The sequence below is a fragment of the Aquarana catesbeiana genome, linkage group LG01, assembly GCF_042186555.1.
Source record: "Aquarana catesbeiana isolate 2022-GZ linkage group LG01, ASM4218655v1, whole genome shotgun sequence".
Lineage (NCBI taxonomy): Eukaryota > Metazoa > Chordata > Amphibia > Anura > Ranidae > Aquarana > Aquarana catesbeiana.
This window is the reverse complement of record NC_133324.1, coordinates 738,647,920-738,668,722: the sequence shown is the minus strand read 5'-3', so window position 1 is coordinate 738,668,722 and position 20,803 is coordinate 738,647,920. Positions and strand designations below refer to the sequence as shown.

The 20,803-nt window shown below is 43.0% G+C and overlaps 1 protein-coding gene across 4 annotated transcripts in view; it reads right to left on the bottom strand.

Moving 5' to 3' along the window:
• FHIP1A (FHF complex subunit HOOK interacting protein 1A) overlaps positions 1-20,803 on the bottom strand; it is a 354,581-nt gene that overhangs the window by 32,395 nt on the left and 301,383 nt on the right. For all 4 annotated transcript variants that reach the window (XM_073604989.1, XM_073604973.1, XM_073604997.1 and 1 more), the window contains 2 exons: positions 16,493-16,660; positions 9,446-9,525 (listed from right to left, as the gene is read on the bottom strand). In XM_073604989.1, coding sequence (XP_073461090.1) covers positions 9,446-9,525; positions 16,493-16,660 — 248 coding nt within the window. The remainder of the gene's footprint in view (positions 1-9,445; positions 9,526-16,492; positions 16,661-20,803) is intronic.

The following is a 20,803-nucleotide window of genomic DNA, read 5'->3' as shown; positions in this document are numbered from 1 at the left end:
TCCCATAGTTGCTGTACCTGGGGTTGAACTTCGTGCCATTACCGGTGTAAATGACAGAGTTCCATATGTACCCAGTGGATGACTCGCAGAGCATGTATGATTTAATGCCAAACCGCGCTCTTTTGGATGCAATATACTGGATCCAGCTTAGGCGTCCTTTGTAGGCCATCAAACTCTCATCCACGCTGACGTCCCTTTCTGGCACGTAGGCCCGTGGAAATTGTTCCCAATAATTTGGCATACCTCCCAGATTTTTTTTTAGCTTGGGCGCAGGATGCATGGCCTCATCAAACTCTTCATTGTCAGTGAAGTGGAAATATTTAATGATGAGGGAAAAACGGTATTCGGACATCACAGTACCAAAAAACGGAGTGGCCAGTAACTTGTTGGTGGTCCAGTACCATTTCTGGCGCGGTTTCCCCACCACCCCCTGAAGAATAATGAGTCAGAGAAACAGCCAGATGTCCTCTTTAGTCACCGGTTCCCACCTTCTGCTTCGGGAAAACCTGGTATGCAGCGTAGCGGATTGCTGCTCTTGGTACCGATTTGTCTCTGTGACAATTTTTTCTATTACCTCCTCTGTGAGAAATAATTGCAGGTATGCCAGAGGGTTGTCACGCTCAACTTCGACCTTCATCCCAGGTGATCCAGTGAAGGGAAATCTTGGGGGCGCTACCTGGTCCGTATTGCACTCAATAGGGCACCAAGTGCGCACATCGCTGATGTCAGGTGCAGGATCATCACCGCTGTCACCGCTGTCACTTGTCAGATCAGTGTCAGACGACAAATCTCCCCACGACTCACTATTGCTCAGTTCTGGGAGCAACTCCTTGTTGCTGTCGCTGTCATTGAACTGCTCCAAAGGCGATTTTGTAGCGAAATGGCGCTTTTTGGATTCCATCTTCTCAATATTTTATTGGAGGCAAGGGGCACTGGGGCAAGGGGTACTGTATCAGTGAGATCTGAGATGATACAATGTAATCCTCTCAGATTACACTGTATCATCTCTTTTTATATGTGTGTTTTGTGTTTGAACTATTGAACTTTTTGAATTTCCCACCCAGTTCCGCTCCCGTGCGCCGCTGCTGCTCGCAGGGAACGGAACCAGAAGTGAGATGCGGTGATCGCGCTGGCGATCACAGCGGAGCACAGCCGAGGACAGTGGAGGGCATTGCTGGAACCCAGGAGAAGGTAAGGGCTCCACTGGATGCTCTGCAATGTTACCCCAAGCGTGACTCGGGGTTACTGCTCCTGACAGAAAAAGTCAGACCCGAGTCATGCTCGGAATTACCACCAAGGAGGTTAAGGAAAACACACATAGGCGAGTATAATTGAAACAAAAAAATCCTTTATTAAGGGCTCAGAACCAAACAAAGAGGGAGGCAACGCTGGAGAAACATCATAAATTGGCGAAGCCTTGGACCCCCAGGGCACACATCAATTCTTTTACTGCAAAATTGGTGGCCTGAGGAGTCCATATCTAAGGGAGTGAAGTCTGGTTCAGAAGTCCCAGAGATCATGAAAGCAGCAGATGACATCTATGTCCCCAGGCTGTGGTACTACAAGAGCCTGCATCTTTTGCCAGACCAGACTGGACCCAGGTTCATCACTCTCTGGTCTTCTTTCCACGCTTCCTTCCCGGCTGTGGCTCTGGTGTTGGAGATGTAGCAGGAGGAGGAGTAGGACCTGGAGGAGGAGGAGGAGGAGTAGGAGGACTATATGTGAGGTTACAAATGTATTTGGCCCCTCAACCCCTTATTGAGAGCTTCCAAAATTAAGGACTCACACAGGAGTCGTTGGCCCTCCTCCATCTGCAGCATTTTGCAGGCAGTTATGCCAGCAAAGTCCTCCTCCACACTGTGGGGGCTTCTCAGGGCCTCTGTAGCCTTCCAAAAGAGGCCTATGGCAGCCTCCTCCAGGTTACTCCTCTTCCTGCTACTTTGTCTTTGAAAGTGTAGGGGAGGGACCTGGATATCAGGCAGCCTGCTTGGCCCAGCCACCTCCTGGCTGAGACTTCCCTGTGTATGAAAAAGGGACATGGTTTTAATTTTTGAATCATCAATCACAATAAAAAATTAGTACTCCAAACTAACATTTAGTTAACATCGATTGGAAAACCATGAAAATTTACAGGAATGCTATACCTGGCTCAAGCTGGGCTCCTCCACATGTTGTTGCCTGGAAGGCCCAGGTTGGGCTTCAGAAGCCTCAGCTGGGGGGGAAGGAAGCGTGGAAGGAAGAGTGGAGAGTGCTGGCCTAGGTTCAGTCTGACCTGCCAGAAAATGCAGCCTGTCATAGTACCACAGCCTGGGGACATACATGTCATCTGCAGCTCCTGATCTCTGGGAATCCTGGACCTTCCTGTGCTCCCTTAGATATGTACTCCTCAGGCCACCAATTAGGATCTTCAAATAGGTGATGTCTGCCGTGGGGATCACCGTCTTCACAAATTCCAGCAATTGATCCAGCGCTGCCTTCCTCTTTGTTTGGTTCTTATATTCAGGGTGGTTTATATCCCATAGACAGGGCAGCTCCCTGAACTTATCAATGAAGATTGGCATAAAGTCCTTATCTTTCAAGATATCCATTTTCACTGCAAGACACAACACAAGACAAACCCTAATGTCAGCCTAAAGTCTTCTAAACTTGTGCAAATACAGTCCTCAATCTAGAAGCAGTATAGGCCCAATGTTAAATCTTACCTTCGCAATCACGATCGGCGCCTCCGTTACTACTTCCTCCGCTCACAGATCGTACGTACTACACACGCGTGTTATGCTTTATAGACACTGCGCATGCGTGAAACTCCGCCTGCCCCTGACGTTCTTTATAGTCTACTCCCCGCACCTTCTGGTTCGTCGCAGTGGGGAAGAGCACATGGCGGAGTCAGAGTAGGTGTCTGATAATTACACCAACGAGGAAGAGGAGGAGGAAAGCCCCCTAGGCAGAAACGTCCCGATCCAGAAGGAGACGATTTAAGGCCTCAAATATGTCCTTTGGGGATATGTTGGAGATGGTCGACATCCTGAAGAGGGCTGACTATGACGGAAAGTATAGACCTTACCCCAACCCCAATGTCCGAAAGGCCAAGATCATGGAAAAAGTGGTCAAAAGTCTGCACCGGAATTTCGGGGTACGTCGATCGAAAGATTAGCTCAGGAAGCGGTGGTCGGACCTAAAATTAAGAGCACGAGCAGTACAGAAAGATCCGGAGAGTGCTGCAAAAAAGTAAATAGTTGTGCTGTGTTCCTATTCTTTTTGTGTTTATTAAGTTCGTGCTGCTCCATGTGCTTTTCTTAAATGTTATCCAGTTTAAAATGTCAACTTTCATGTTAATGGGCACATTATTCGTTCGTATCAAACATTTTTCTTTCGGTCTATAAAACGCCATTGTTTTGGCCATATGCATTTGCCCACATTTTTTAGGGCCTACTTGTGTGAAACTAATTTGGTTGTGTAGATGGGTTTGTTACTAGAATGAAATGCAAACTAGATTCTGTGTAAGTAGAGGACACTCAGCAGCTGTTTACATATCTGGATGCTGGAGCACTAGTGTGGGACCCCAGAACACCCTTTTTATTGGTTGGCCCACACAGGTGCTCCAGTGTATACTATAGGGGTGTCTCCATCTGTGAAGCTTGTACAAAACAGGTAAGTATTGAAGCTTCACAAAGGACAAGAAAAATGCAACATCTTGGAACTCTGCCAAAACAGACAATTGTACCCCACTTCCAAGCAATGTTTCATATTTATAGTTCTGCCATCAAATATCTGTGTGCTAAGTAGACCTATTTTTTTTTACATAGCGGAGAAAAGACTCGGAGGACACCCCTCATCCGAGGAGACCAGAGACCCCCCACCTCTGGAAGAAGGGGAAATCCACCCAGAACAAGCACAGCAGAAGGAGGAAGACGTGGTGGAAATTGGCACCACAACAGGTGAGTGTCTGCGACCACAGGCTCAGGTAAGAGACGGATGCCGGCATATTTATAATACATGGTGTTTTTTGGTTTCTATCTTTTTAGGTGATCGTGATGTTGTGGATCCAGATCCTTTCACCTCGGAAAGTGCACAGATCCTGATCGGGGAGATCATGGGGTGTAATAGGGACTTGGAAAACATCAAGAAAAACATCAATGATGTTATTCAAAAAATGAAGAACATCATTGATGTTTTAGGGAGAGTTTAAAACCCCTCAAAATCCCTTTGTTTTTTTGTGTGCTAAAAATTTTTGACATTTTTTGACAAATTTGAGAAAAGCCAAATTTTGAAGATGCACACAGTGTGTCAACATGTGCTATCTGCCATCACGGGAGATCAATGGACGCGTTTTGGGGGTGCAACTCCTTCCTCAATAATCAAGAAAACATGTCCCTTGATCCCCCGTGATGGCAGGTAGCACATGTTGACATTCATAAATTTGTGTGCATCTTCAAAATTTGGCTTTTCCTGGGGTGACTTCACCCCATCTGAACGCAATATCAAACACGGTTTGTAAATACTCATATCTGATATTGCCTTCAAGTTCTACCAAATGTGAACTTTGTAAGTTCAAGATTTGTGTCTTTCTTGTTGGTTTTAAACATGCCTGTTTTATCTTAAATGGATATTTCTACTTTTTCTAATGTGACCCCAAAAATTGTTATACAACAAACATGTTGGTTTGTTTTAAAAACCTTTTCTAAATGCACATGTGATTGTGCTGGTATTAAAAAGATTGTTAATCAAGAATGTGTGGATTATTGTTTCAACGCTCCAACACTTTTGTGGTGCTCTAATTGGTGTTTTCTGTGACAATGAGTGTTATTTCCTAAGGTAAAATCCACTTTGCACTACAAGTGCAGTTTCAAGTGCACTTGTAGTACAAAGTGTCTTTGCCTTTAGTAAATAACACCCAACAGTGCTTTGTAAGGTTACCCAATCACGCCATTTTCAGGACTCAAAACAAACACAAGCAGTAAATGTCACCAAAGATTTGAGTAGTTTTTGTTTTTTTTATTTGAAAAAGGTTTTAGACATTGTCTGGCATATTGATAGCCCCCCTACCCACAAAGAATTCAAGGTATCTTAGCCGGACATCACGGGCACTCAGGGGGGGCAAGCCAGGACGGACACTTTCAAGCGCCGTCAGGGTTGGTTCATTTGGAATTTCAGCCTCAGGCCCAACTGAGCCAGCATAGTTGGCAGAATGTTGCCGTAAAAAGTTGTGTAGAACACAGCACGCCAGGATAATATGATTCAGTTTGTACTCCGCCATGTGTATGGGTGTAAGAAATAGGCGGAACCGGCTGGCCATGATTCCAAACGTGTTCTCCACCACTCTTCTGGCTCTGGCCAGCCGGTAATTAAAAACCCTCTGGTCCGGGGTGAGGGTCCTCATCGGGAATGGCCGCATAAGATGGTTCCCCAGCTCAAATGCTTCATCCGCAACGAAGACGAATGGGAGTCCTTCCACATTGTCTTCTGGAGGTGGCAAGTCCAAGCTGGCATTCTGGAGATGCCTGTAGAACTCCGTCTGGGCGATGACTCCACCATCGGACATCCGGCCATTCTTCCACATACAGGAACTCATAAGTAGCCGACACCACCGCCAACATCACAATACTATTGAACCCCTTATAATTATAATAGTGCCACCCCGAGTTGTTCAAGTCCTGCAGGCTTCTCCCCGTCGACAAGTACCGCAGGGTGGCGACTAGCCTCTGCTCCGGAGTGATGGCTTGCCTCATGCAGGTGTCCTGCCTGCTGATATAGGGCGTCAGCAAAGCCAACAAACGGTGAAATGCGGGGTCCGTCATCCGGAGAAAGTTCCTGAAATCATCAGGATTATTCTCACGCTGGAGCAACCAATTCTTGGTCCATGAACTCCTCCCCACCCTGTTCATGGACTGGACTTGTGTCAAGGTCAGGACCCCAACACCAAGCCCCCGCACAGCACGAACTCTACGAGGAGTATGTATACGCAACATGGCTAGAAAACGGTCGGCTGTTCAGAACGAAGTAACAGAACGCACTGGAGAACAGCAAAGCCTGTGAAGAGCGACCTGAAAAACAGTAACGAACGAACAAGAACACAATGACAAAGTCACGCGTAGCTTGCTGCACGCACTGAAGAGCAGATACAAGCATAAACTGAACAGCAGAAAACAATCTGAAAACCACGAGTCTGAAAAAGCGCGAATCGTCTCTCACCAAACTTTTACTAACACGAGATTAGCAAAAGGAGCCCAAAGGGTGCCGCGCTTGGTAACGAACTGGCCTTTTCTAGTCTCGCCGTACGTGGTGTACGTCACCGCGTTCTTCGCGATCGGAAATTCCGACAACGTTGTGCGACCGTGTGTACACAAAACAAGTTTGAGCCAACATCCGTCGGAAAAAATCCATGGATTTGTGGGAATGTCCGATCGTGTGTACGGGGCATTAGAGAGAATCACGTGACAGGGTGATTCTGGCAAAATATTGCTCTTAATGGTTCCACCCAGTAGGATACAATAGTGGCATTAAGTATTTTTGCTCCCTTTTACAGGTAACATAGGTTAAAAAATCGTGATCGCGATTCAACCTCCCTCACAATCTTAATCCAACATCCCTGATTCATGTTAAACAAGTGCAGAGCCGTTCTCTGCTCAGAGCTGTCAAAAGAAGATAAAAAAAAACTCAGCCCGCAAATGTTTATCAACAGCGATAAAGAGAGACAATGCATCTCTCGGTTCTTTTAGATCAAAGGATCAAAGGAATGAGCTTACAGATTAAGCCATGTATTTTTTGCTAGAAAATTACTTAGAACCCCCAAACATTATATATATATTTTTTTAAGCAGAGACCCTAGAGAATAAAATGGAGATCGTTGCAATATTTTATGTCACACTGTATTTACGCATTGCTCTTTCAAATGCAATTTATTAGGAAAAAATATACTTCAATGAATTAAAAAAAACTAAACAGTAAAATTAGCCCAATTTTTTTGTATAATGTGAAAGATGATGTTACACAGAGAATCATGATGATATTCTAAGCAAAAAAATTGTGATTCTCATTTTATCCAGAATCGTGCATCTCTAATATATATATACTGTATATATATATATATATATATATATATACATATACCGGTATATATATACACACAGTATCTCACAAAAGTGAGTACACCCCTCACAGTTTTGTAAATATTTTATTATATCTTTTCATGTGACAACACTGAAAAAAATGACACCTTGCTACAATGTAAAGTAGTGAGTGTACAGCTTGTATAACAGTGTAAATTTGCTGACCCCTCAAAATAACTCAACACCCAGCCAATAATGTCTAAACCACTGGCAACAAAAGTGAGTACGCCCCCAAGTGAAAATGTCCAATTTGGGTCCAATTAGCCATTTCCCCCCCCCTGGTGTCATTTGACTTGTTAGTGTTACATGGTCTGAGGTGTGAATGGGGAGCAGGTGTGTTAAATTTGGTGTTATCGCTCTCACTCTCTCATACTGGTCACTGGAAGTTCAACATAGCACCTCATGGCAAAGAACTCTCTGAGGATCAGAAAAAAAGAATTGTTGCTCGACATAAAGATGGCCTAGGCTATAAGAAGATTGCCAAGACCCTGAAACTGAGCTGCATCATGGTGGCCAAGACCATACAGAGGTTTAACAGGACAGGTTCCACTCAGAATAGGCCTCACCATGGTTGACCAAAGAAGTTGAGTGCACATGCTCAGTCATGTACAGAGGTTGTCTTTGGGAAATAGAAGTATGAGTGCTGCCAGCATTGCTGCAGAGGTTAAAGGGGTGGGGGGTCAGCCTGTCAGTGCTCGGACCATACCCCGCACACTGCATGGTCTGCATGGCTTTCATCCCAGAAGGAAGCCTCTTCTAAAGATGATGCACAAGAAAGCCCACAACCAGTTTGCTGAAGACAAGCAGACTAAGGACATGGATTACTGGAACCATGTCCTGTGGTCTGATGAGACCAAGATAAACTTATTTGGTTCAAATAGTGCCAAGCGTGTGTGGTGGCAACCAGGTGAGGAGTACAAAGACAACTGTGTCTTTCCTACAGTCAAGCATGGTGGTGGGAGTGTCATGGTCTAGGGCTGCATAAGTGCTGCCGGCACTGGGGAGCTACAGTTCATTGAGGGAACCATGAATGTCAACATGTCCTGTGACATACCAAAGCAGAGCAGGATCCCCTTCCTTCAGAAACTGGGCGACAGGGCAGTATTCCAACATGATAATGACCCCAAACACACCACCAAGATGACCACTGCCTTGCTAAAGAAGCTGAGGACTGGCCAAGCATGTATCCAGACCTAAACCCTATTGAGCATCTGTGAGGCATACTCAAAAGGAAGGTGGAGAAGCGCAAGGTCTCTAACATCCACCAGCTCTGTGATGTTGTCATAGAGGAGTGGAAGGGGACTCCAATGGCAACCTGTGAAGCTCTGGTGAACTCCATGCCCAAGATGGTTAAGGCAGTGCTGGAAAATAATGGTGGCCACACAAAATATTCACACTTTGGGCCCAATTTGGACATTTTCACTTAGGGGTGTACTCACTTTTGTTGCCAGCAGTTTAGACATTAATGGCTGTTTGTTGAGGTATTTTGAGGGGACAGCACCTCCACTGATGCTTTATCACCAAGGCTTGTTTCCACAACAACCCAAAATTGTCAAAATCCAATTGTCATTGGGACAGAAAGTGAGGTGAAATCTACTGAACAGAGGCACACACAGCAAAACAAATGTTACAGGGGTGTTAACCCTTCCCTATGCTATCCAAAAAGCTTAAACATAGTTTTTTTTGGCTGGAGCTACACTTAAAAAATGTACCTGTTCTGACTTACAAGCAGATTCAACTTAAGAACAAACCTACAGTCCCTAACTTGTTTGTAACCCGGGGACCTCCTGTATATATATATATATATATATAATCAAAAGCAATATATGAATGCATATACTGTATATTCATTGTAAATTACTAAATGTATTTTAAATGCAACTAGTGCAAGTATTAGAATTTTACATAGTATGAGCCTCTTTTAATTCCCTGTGAAGAAGATCTGATGGTGATGGTGGGGTAGGATTAGGAGCCAATCAGACTCTGCTTCATGGTTCATGGACATTTGCTATCCATGGACATTCTGACAGGAGGAGAGAGCTGAATTCAGCTGCGTCTTCACCATCCAATAACACATAAATGGTAGGGAGGGGATCTTACCATATGTCTGCAGTAAAGAAAAGTAAAATGAAGTTATCAACCAGGCTGGGCTGTCTATTAGGGCTATGCAAATCTCAGGGCTGGATGAACAGAAATACAAATCATGTGGATGTTAAAACAGCTCCTGCATATGCATTTAAGCTCTATATTTACTAATTGCCTGGAGTTCAGCTCCCAGTCCTGATCTGTCTAAGGCTATTTGTGGGGTGTTGTAACAAGTATACAAGTGATCATACCTTAAAATGAGTTGTAGCATGACATCTTCGCAATGCAAACCAATAAGGGTTCGGAATAATGCTAAGGAAACCACACAGAGCTAGAATAAAGAAAACAATATGGTTAAACAATTGCTAACAACAGAATCAGAGTTTGTAGAAACAACAACATTGTGTAGTTGTTTTGTCCAGGACCAGGATCAGCAACCTGTGGTTCTTTGGCTATGGTATAACTGTGAGACGCAACCCCAGCAAGTGTTGGTATGCTTTTCATGTTTTGTACTTGGTCCCCAGATAACACTCTCACAATAAAAAAGTAGAAAATGTTGGGTAGTTTTTGTGATTACACCTTTTCATGAGAGTTAGAATATTAACAAAATTAATTGTAGCATTATCATTGACAAGTAAAGCAGTCATGGCCATCAATCCGCCTTGGTGGGGAACAACTCTTCTCAGTTTTTTTTAGCGCAGAGCTTTTAAAATTTCTGCTTCCTGACAATTTATACAGGAAGTGGCTTATAGCTGACAGGAGACAGCTCGGCCCATCTTTGGAAATAGACTACTGAAAGGACCTCTAAACCCAAGAACAAAAATGTAATTTATTGCAGCTTACCAGTCCCTGGATGCGATATCTACTATCTCACTAAGATCTATACCATTTATTGAAAAAGTTAAAAAAAAAGCAAATAGCATAGGATGAAACAAGAGTAACTGTTTCATGGCACTTAATCATAACACATCATGCACAGCGGCTTGATTATTTAAACTATTAATACAGTTGAACACTATGCTAGAGCTGAAAGCTGAGAAAACTTTTGCCCTCACTCGCTAATCTGTATATAAGTTGATGGGAGCAGTCCCATATCTATGGAGATATTGAGTTTTTTAGACCGCATTTTAAAGCATATTTTGTTATATAGATGATCTTATATTCATTTGTAATAAGAATGTGGGAGATCTATATACTTTTGTGGATTATCTTAATAATAATTATCTGAACCTATCATTCACGGGCCGGATAGATACAAAGGAAGTTGTTTTTCTGAATGTTAAACTGACTGGATGTGGGAATCGTGTGATTACAAATTTATATAGAAAGTCCATGTCGGGTAACAATTTACTGTTAGCACAGTCAGGACATCCAAAACACACTATCACATCAATGCCAATTGAACAGTTTTTGTGACTACATTGCAGTTGTAATGAGGAGGGTAGTTTTAAAATGGAGTCTGCAATCATGTACAGTGGGGCAAAAAAGTATTTAGTCAGCCACCAATTGTGCAAGTTCTCCCACTTAAAAAGATGAGAGGCCTGTAATTGTCATCATAGGTATACCTCAACTATGAGAGACAAAATGTGGAAACAAATCCAGACAATCACATTGTCTGATTTTTGAAAGAATTTATTTGCAAATTATGGTGGAAAATAAGTATTTGGTCAATATCAAAAGTTCATCTCAATACTTTGTTATATATCCTTTGTTGGCAATGACAGAGGTCAAACGTTTTCTGTAAGTCTTCACAAGGTTGTCACACACTGTTGCTGGTATGTTGGCCCATTCCTCCATGCAGATCTCCTCTAGAGCAGTGATGTTTTGGGGCTGTCGCTGGGCAACACGGACTTTCAACTCCCTCCAAAGGTTTTCTATGGGGTTGAGATCTGGAGACTGGCTAGGCCACTCCAGGACCTTGAAATGCTTCTTACAAAGCCACTTCTTCGTTGCCCGGGCGGTGTGTTTGGGATCATTGTCATGCTGAAAGACCCAGCCACGTTTCATCTTCAATGCCCTTGCTGATGGGAGGAGGTTTGCACTCAAAATCTCACAATACATGGCCCCATTCATTCTTTCATGTACACGGATCAGTCGTCCTGTTCCCTTTGCAGAGAAACAGCCCCAAAGCATGATGTTGCCACCCCCATGCTTCATAGTAGGTATGGTGTTCTTTGGTTGCAACTCAGCATTCTCTCTCCTCCAAACACGACGTGCTATGAGTAAGCACTCAGTCCTGAGTGCGAAACGCGTCAGCTTATCTGTACTTTCTGCATGACAGTCTTGTTATTTTGATGATCCCATTTTTTCAATAAAGTGAAAATTTTTTGACTACATCCGGTGTGCGGCATCCGAATCTTCTCCTCCATTCAAGCCTGAGTTGTGTTTCTACCAAACAGTTCTACTTTGGTTTCATCTGACCATATGACATTCTCCCAATCCTCTTCTGGATCATCCAAATGCTCTCCAGCAAGCCTCAGATGGGCCCGGACATGTACTGGCTTAAGTAGGGGGACACGTTTAGCACTGCAGGATCTGAGTCCCTGGTGTGTTACTGATGGTAGACTTTGTTACGTTGGTCCCAGCTCTCTGAAGGTCATTCACTAGGTCCCCTAAGATTCTAGGATTCTGGGATTTTTGCTCACCGTTCTTGTGATCATTTTGACCCCACGGGGTGAGATCTTGCGTGGAGCCCCAGATCGAGGGAGATTATCAGTGGTCTTGTATGTCTTCCATTTTCTAATTATTGCTCCCGCAGTTGATTTCTTTACACCAAGCTGCTTGCCTATTGCAGATTCAGTCTTCCCAGCCTGGTGCAGGTCTACAATTTTGTTTCTGGTGTCCTTCGACAGCTCTTTGGTCTTCACTATAGTGGAATTTGGAGTGTGACTGTTTGAGGTTGTGGACAGGTGTCTTTTATACTGATAACAAGTTCAAACAGGTGCAATTAATACAGGTAATGAGTGGAGGACAGAGGAGCCTCTTAAAGAAGAAGATACAGGTTTGTGAGAGCCAGAAATCTTGCTTGTTTGTAGGTGACCAAATACTTATTTTCCACCATAATTTGCAAATAAATTCTTTCAAAAATCAGACAATGTGATTGTCTGGATTTGTTTCCACATTTTGTCTCTCATAGTTGAGGTATACCTATGATGACAATTACAGGCCTCTCTCATCTTTTTAAGTGGGAGAACTTGCATAATTGGCTGACTAAATACTTTTTTGCCCCACTGTATCAACGCTTTATTGATAAAGGGTTTCTCATGCCGCGTACACACGAGCGGACTTTATGGCAGACTTGGTCCGGCAGACTTTTCTACGGACTTTCCAATGGACTTTCCGAATGAACGGACTTGCCTACACACGATCAACCAAAGTTGGACGGATTTGTACGTGATGAGGTACGACTGGACTAAAACAAGAAAGTTCATAGCCAGTAGCCAATAGCTGCCCTAGCGTCGGTCTTTGTCCGTCGGACTAGCATACAGATGAGCGGACTTTTTTGAGCGGACTTTTTTGACCGGACTCGAGTCCGTCAGAAAGATTTGAATGTTTAATTTCTAGGTCTGTCGAACTTTTGGGAAAAAAAAGTCCGCTGGAGCCCACACACGATTGAATTGTCCGACGAACTCCGGTCCGCCGGACCAAGTATGCCGTAGAGTCCAGTCGTGTGTACGCGGCATAAGGCTGATGTTGAATTGCACTTACAGTATAGTAAAAAAAAAAACTAGGGAGGAACGTTTAGGTACCAGTGGTAATACCAGATCCCATTGGAGGAAATCAGCATTTTCTACTGCCTCCAGCCTTGAGTTTAGCCACATTACAAAAGATTATCAATAGACAACGCCTGTCTAGTTCAATGACAATATTTATTCTGAAATCTAAAAGAGAGATTATGATTATGATTATGTATCGAGAAGGGCTCTTACGGTGGGAAATGTTTTAGCGCATAGTTTGTTTAGCTTTAACCCCACTCAATCTACCACCTGGTTACACTTTCAGGGGGAATTGTGTTGTGGAATAAACGGGTGCCCCTGACAGACATTTTCAAGGAAAACTTCCTACCCCTCTCAGCAGTAATTCAGTCTAATCCTTTACCTGGTTCAGCAGAAACAATATTTTAAAAATGAATATTCTCCCTAGGCTCCTCTAGGCTGTACCTCTTACAAACCCTCCCAGTCCATATTCCTAGGGCCTTTCTCCTCTCGGTCAAAGCTGAGTTCATCAATTTTCTATGGTCTTATAGGGTGAGAAGGATTTCGTATCGGATATTGTTGCTTCCTAAGATGTAGGGCAGAATGGGGTTTCCCGAACCCTTTAAATATCATCAGGCAATGCACTCTGTCCAAAAAAAATGACAGTATTGAAAGTTTAACTTTGACTTTTTTCCTTTTGTTCATTTAGGCATCTTGTCGCTTTTTATTATGCAATTACCAATAAAAGCCTATAAAACTGTGACATCTACTGACCATAGTTTCATGAAAATGCATGGCATTGTGTATGCTACATTTTTAATGGCACAGTTAAGAAAATTGCTTCGGCCTAGGTTTCTGAGTTTGATAATGTGCTGTAAAATCAGATGCACTAGCTTAACCTTCTTTTAATATTCTGCACTGCTTGTTTGGTTTTTACAGTTCATTGATTTCGTTTATATGGCTGTGTGATTTGTAGGATTTATGATGATTTGATTTTTATGTAGAGAACTTCCCAGTTCTGAGCCAGAGCTCTATTACACTGTAGCATCTCCCAATAACAAAACCATCTGTAATACAATAGGCAAGGCATAGGCAGTAGCATGGGCCATACCAGGCTATGGAATACAGGCACGTACAGCACTCAGCAAGCTCTTAATTAACAATAGTGGTCCTTTTCCATAATCCATTTGACTTTTTTTTTCCTAGTACATTTATATTGCAACTTCTGAGCAAAGGCAAGAAATCATTTAGATATTATGATTAAACTAGATACACAGAACGATGTTCGTGCTTTGCCTTACAAGCAGATAAAGTAAGCCATAAAAGTTAATATTTTAGTTTAAGAACTAAATAAGAATGCATGCCATTGTATACATGGCATTTAGAACGCCTGCTTTAATTCATGAAGGAACTTGGCAGTAAGTTGCTCAAAGGACAAATTGTCATAACATTCTAGCACTGCTAAATGATAGAAGTTAATACACGGACTGAAGTAAGGTCTTTAACTCTATGAAATATATTACAAAAGGCACATTGTCATGCAGGTGTATCACCTGCACAGGTACAAATAATCTGGATTTTCTATTAGAAAAATAGCTTGTACGTTTGTAGTAGTAATTCAAAAGTCTTTCCTCATCAGTTCTTTTAATTAAACTGTCAGAGCAGAATTTAAAGTAACTATTGATTTATTGTACAAATTATATTATGAATATATTCTTGAGTAAAAAAAATATAACTTAACAGTAGGAAATATTTTGTAGGGGGTAGATGGGTGCATAGCTGGGCTAATGTAAAGCAAAAGAACATAATTAGACATAAAGATAAATGTTTCCTCCCAGGTCCTCACTAAGCTGCTGTGCACTGCCCAGCAAGTTAGCCATTGGGTTTACATAGAAACATGGTGTCAAAATGTGGTTCCTGCAACCCCTTAGGCTGTCATTTATTTATGGCTCTCCTGTCAACTTTCTGAACGCTGATTCCTAGGTAGCATCCAGCATTTTCCAAACTGGAAAGTGAGTAGTTTTAGTCTAAAAAGAATTGAGGGGGCCAGGAGAAAACATTTATTTTTCTACGTCTAAACGTATTCTTTAAATGTAACCCAGAGGTACACCAACTGATCCCCTAGAAATATTTGTATAAAGCTTGGAGTGTTTTTTTTTTTAACAAAGAGTGAGTTTCACTTTACCCTTCAGCAACTTAGTGTCGGTTCACACTACAACAACTTGGATCCGACTTGTCAGCCCTCAAGTCGCCCCAAGTCACTTGACATTAGGAATTACATTATAGTTAATGAGAGCCGTCTTAATGTACACTACTGAAGTTGCTCCGACTTCAGAAAAGGTTCCTGTACTACTTCAAGGCAACTTCTAGGGGACTTGTACCCATAGATTTCAATGGAAGTCGCCTCCAAATCGGATCCTCATCTATAGTGAAGCGACTTTACAGGAAAAAGAAAAGAATTTACCCAGGAAGAGAACAGGAACAACAATTATGTCACAAGAGCTGATTAGCTCTGATTGGCCACAGGCAAAGTCACCTGTCCTGGGGGGCGACTTGAAGTCGTGTTGTAAGTTGCTCAAAGTCGCGTTGATGTTGCCTCCAAGTCGCCTTGCAAAGTCACGCTGTAAGTCATGTTGCCCCTGTGTGAACCGACTCTTATAGCAGACAGGTAGATCATTTCAGATATTGTGATTAGAATGCATCAGCCTGTGGAGTGTCGCATCCACTTGCTTCAATAAAGGTACTGTGGAACAGTACGGATAAGTTGACATTTTTTCGCATTGGATCTACACATGGGAAGAGACAGGACCCAGTGCAGGCATAGTACCTGCAGCTGGGGTTTACAAGACAGCTTCTTTGGGGGGAAACAACAGAGTCAATAGAGGTCCCTTCTCACAAAGTCATTTTACAGGCTTTGGAAATGGTAACATAGATGGTCATAAAATACCGGACATGATTTTGGGCCAGAGTTACAATTCATCAGATTACATTGATTGCTATAAAAAAAAAAAATCATATTTCCTGGATTCAGAGCAGTGTTTAAGGGACTATACCATTTAAAGGGGTTGTAAACCCTCAAGCTTTTTCACCTTAAAGCATTCTATGTATTAAGGTGAAAAACGTTCCGTAGTGCAGCTGCCCCCCAGAGTTGTACTTATCTGAACCCAATCTTTCCAGCGACGAGAACGAGCACAGTAACTCCGGCCGCTGTCTTGGGTCCTCATTGGATAGATTGATAGCAGCAGGAGCCATTGACTCCTGCTGCTGTCAATCAAATCCAGTGACATGGGAGCCAGGGGCGGGGCCAAGTCCTGCTGTCTGTGTCAATGGACACAGCAGCAGGACTCAGGAGAGTGCCCTCACGAGTGCCCCCATGGAAAGCGTCTCTCCGTGGGGGCACTCAAGAAGAGGATGAGCCAGAAGCACCGCTGGGGGACCCCAGAAGAGAAGGATCAGGGCCACTCTGTTCAAAACCTTTGCACAGAGGATGTAAGTATTACATGTTTGTTATTTATAAATAAAAAAAATTACAACCCCTCTAAGTAATGATAACATTTCCAATTTTGTTTGAGAAGCGGAGGGTAAAAAATTGAACCAATTTACCCGAAATGGTGTATTGATACGGCTGACCAGTGTGTCCAGGATTTGAACATTTTCATGTTGGTAGATGAGAACAAAGCGGAGAAAAATCTTCAGTAAAGTTGGTTCTGAGACACTTCGTAGAAAAAGGTCCAAGTAAGCAGTTGTTGTCATTACTTCCTCCACTGTCACCTTAAATACAAAAGCATTCATCACACTTAATACAAAATTATGACAACACAATTACATTATAGCAAATAAAAATGAAGCAATACTGTATGTTGGTGCTAAGAATCCCAGAATGCCATACATTTTCTCTATCTATGGCATGAGATAGCAACAAGAATAGCCAAGGCAGGGTGTATGCTGCAAATCCTCAAGGAAATCTCATTCTTGTTTTCTCATTGCACTACTTGGGACTTCTTTGCCCTTACCCATCTCCTCCCAATATCTGATATGTACATATATGAACATGAGAAGACAGCAGACCTTTCTGATTTATACAAGTAATTTAGGAAAAAGCTTGTTGTAGAATATACAGTGCCTTGAAAAAGTATTTATACCCCTTGAAATTTTCCAGATTTTGTCATGTTACAACCAAAAGTGTAAATGTATTTTATTGGGATTTTATGTAATAGACCAACACAAAGTGGCAGATAATTGTGAACTGGAAGGAAAATGATAAATGGTTTTCAAATTTTTTTACAAATAAATATGTGAAAAGTGTGGCACACATTAGTATTTAGCCCCCTTGCGTCAATACTTTGTAGAACCACCTTTCACTGCAATTACAGCTGCAAGTCTTTTTTGGTATGTCTCTACCAGCTTTGCACATCTAGAGAGTGAACTTTTTGCCCATTCTTCTTTGTAAATAGCTCAAGCTCAGGTTGGATTGAGAGCATCTGGAACAGCAATTTTCAAGTCTTGCCACAGATTCTCAATTGGATTTAGGTCTGGACTTTTGCTGGGCCATTCTAACACATGAATATGCTTTGATCTACAGTGGTGACGGAAAGTATTCAGACCCCCTTAAATTTTTCACTCTTTGTTATATTGCAGCCATTTGCTAAAATCATTTAAGTTCATTTTTTTTCCTCATTAATGTACACACAGCACCCCATATTGACAGAAAAACACAGAAATGTTGACATTTTTGCAGATTTATTAAAAAAGAAAAACTGAAATATCACATGGTCCTAAGTATTCAGACCCTTTGCTCTGACGGCTTTCACACCGAGCCGCCCATATCGTCGCTAGGGGCCGAGAAAGGGTTAAAACCGCCCGCAATGCACCGCAATACCGGCGGTATCGCAGCGCTGCCCCATTGATTTCAATGGGGAGCAGCGGTGGAGGAGCGGTAAACACACCGCTCCTTCACCGCTCCAAAGAAGCTGCTGTCGGGACTTTTCCTGACGTCCTGCCAGTGCACCGCTCCAGTGTGAAAGCCCTCGGGCTTTCACACTGGAGACAATGGGGCAGCTGTTTGAGGGCGGATTGCAGGTGCTATTTTTAACGTTATAGCGCCTGCAAAACGCCCTCGGTGTGAAAGGGGTCTCAGTATTTAGTAGAAGCACCCTTGCAGATTTATTAAAAAAGAAAAACTGAAATATCACATGGTCCTAAGTATTCAGACCCTTTGCTCAGTATTTAGTAGAAGCACCCTTTTGATCTAATACAGCCATGATTCTTTTTGGGAAAGATGCAACAAGTTTTTCACACCTGGATTTGGGGATCCTCTGCTATTCCTCCTTGCAGATCCTCTCCAGTTCTGTCAGGTTGGATGGTAAACGTTGGTGGACAGCCATTTTTAGGTCTCTCCAGATATGCTCAATTGGGTTTAAGTCAGGGCTCTGGCTGGGCCATTCAAGAACAGTCACGAAGTTGTTGTGATGCCACTCCTTCGTTATATTAGCTGTGTGCTTAGGGTCATTGTCTTGTTGGAAGGTAAACCTTTGGCCCAGTCTGAGGTCCTGAGCACTCTGGAGAAGGTTTTCATCCAGGATATCCCTGTACTTGGCCGCATTCATCTTTCCCTTGATTGCAACCAGTCGTCCTGTCCCTGCAGCTGAAAAACACCCCCACAGCATGATGCTGCCACCACCATGCTTCACTGTTGGGACTGTATTGGACAGGTGATGAGCAGTGCCTGGTTTTCTCCACACATACCACTTAGAATTAAGGCCAAAAAGTTCTATCTTGGTCTCATCAGACCAGAGAATCTTATTTCTCACCATCTTGGAGTCCTTCAGGTGTTTTTTAGCAAACTCCATGTGGGCTTTCATGTGTCTTGCACTGAGGAGAGGCCTCCGTCCGGCCACTCTGCCATAAAGCCCCGACTGGTGGAGGGCTGCAATGATGGTTGACTTTCTACAACTTTCTCCCATCTCCCAACTGCATCTCTGGAACTCAGCCACAGTGATCTTTGGGTTCTTCTTTACTTCTCTCACCAAGGTTCTTCTCCCCCAATAACTCAGTTTGGCCGGACGGCCAGCTCTAGGAAGGGTTCTGGTCATCCCAAAAGATTTCCATTTAAGGATTATGGAGGCCACTGTGCTCTTAGGAACATTAAGTGCAGCAGAAATGTTTTCATAACCTTGGCCAGATCTGTGTCTTGCCACAATTCTGTCTCTGAGCTCTTCAGGCTGTTCCTTTGACCTCATGATTCTCATTTGCTCTGACATGCACTGTGAGCTATAAGGTCTTATATAGACAGGTGTGTGGCTTTCCTACTCAAGTCCAATCAGTGTAATCAAACACAGCTGGACTCAAATGAAGGTGTAGAACCATCTCAAGGATGATCAGAAGAAACGGACAGCACATGAGTTAAGTATATGAGTGTCACAGCAAAGGGTCTGAATACTTAGGACCATGTGATATTTCAGTTTTTCTTTTTTTAATAAATCTGCAAAAATGTCAACAATTGTGTTTTTCTGTCAATATGGGGTGCTGTGTGTACATTATTGAGGAAAAAAATGAACTTAAATGATTTTAGCAAATGGCTGCAATATAACAAAGAGTGAATAATTTAAGGGGGTCTGAATACTTTCCGTCCCCACTGTGAAACATTCCATTATAGCTCTGGCTGTATGTTTAGGGTTGTTGTCCAGCTGGAAGGTGAACCTCCACCCCAGTCTCAAGTCTTTTGCAGACTCTAATGCTGCGTACACACGGTCGGACTTTCCGACGTAAAATGTGCAATTGGAGCTTGTTGTCGGAAATTCCGACCGTGTGTAGGCTCCATCGGACAGTTTCCATCAGAATTTCCGTTGCACAAAATTTGAGATCTGGTTCTCAAATTTTCCGACAACAAAATCTGTTTGCGTAAATTCCAATCGTGTGTACACAATTCTGACGCACAAAGTGCCACGCACGCTCAGATTCAAGCAGAAGAGCCGCACTGGCTATTGAACTTCATTTTTCTCGGCTCGTCGCAAATGTTGTACGTCAGCGCGTTCTTGATGTTCGGAATTTCCGACAAGATTTGTTACCGTGTGTATGCAAGACAAATTTGAGCCAACATCCGACGGAAAAAATCCATGGATTTTGTTGTCGGAATGTCCAATCAATGTCCAATCATGTGTACGGGGCATTACAGGTTCTTCTAAGATTGCCCTGTATTTGGCTCCATCCATCTTTCCATCAACTCTGACCAGCTTCCCTGTCCCTGCTGAAGAAAAGCATCCCCACAACATGATGCTGCCACCACCATGTTTCACAGTGGGTATGGTGTGTTCAGTGTGATGTGCAGTGGTAGTTTTCTGCCTCACATAGCATTTTGCTTTTATGTCAAAAAGTTCAATTTTGGTCTCATCTGACGAGAGCACCTTCTTCCACATGTTTGCTGTGTCCCCCACATGGCTTCTAGCAAACTGCAAACGGGGCTTCTTACGGCTTTCTTTCTAAACAGTGGCTTTCATCTTGCCATTCTTCCATAAAGGTGAGATTTGTGGAGTGCACGACTAATAGTTGTCCTGTGGACAGATTCTCCCACCTGAACTGTGAATCTCTGCAGCTCCTCCAGAGTTACCATGGGTCCCTTGGCTGCTTCTCTGATTAATGCTCTCCTTGCCCAGCCTGCCAGTTTAGGTGAACTGCCAAGTCTTGGTAGGTTTGCAGTTGTGCCATACCCTTTCCATTTTTGGATGATGGATTGAACAATGCTCTGTGAGATGTTCAAAGCTTGGGATATTTTTTTATAACCTAACCCTGCTTTAATCTTCTCCCTACTTTACAACTTTATCCCTTTATCATTATGCTGTTTGTTCACTAAGGTTTACATACAGGTGGACTCCGTTTACTAATTAGGTGACTTATGAAGGCAATTGGTTTCACTAG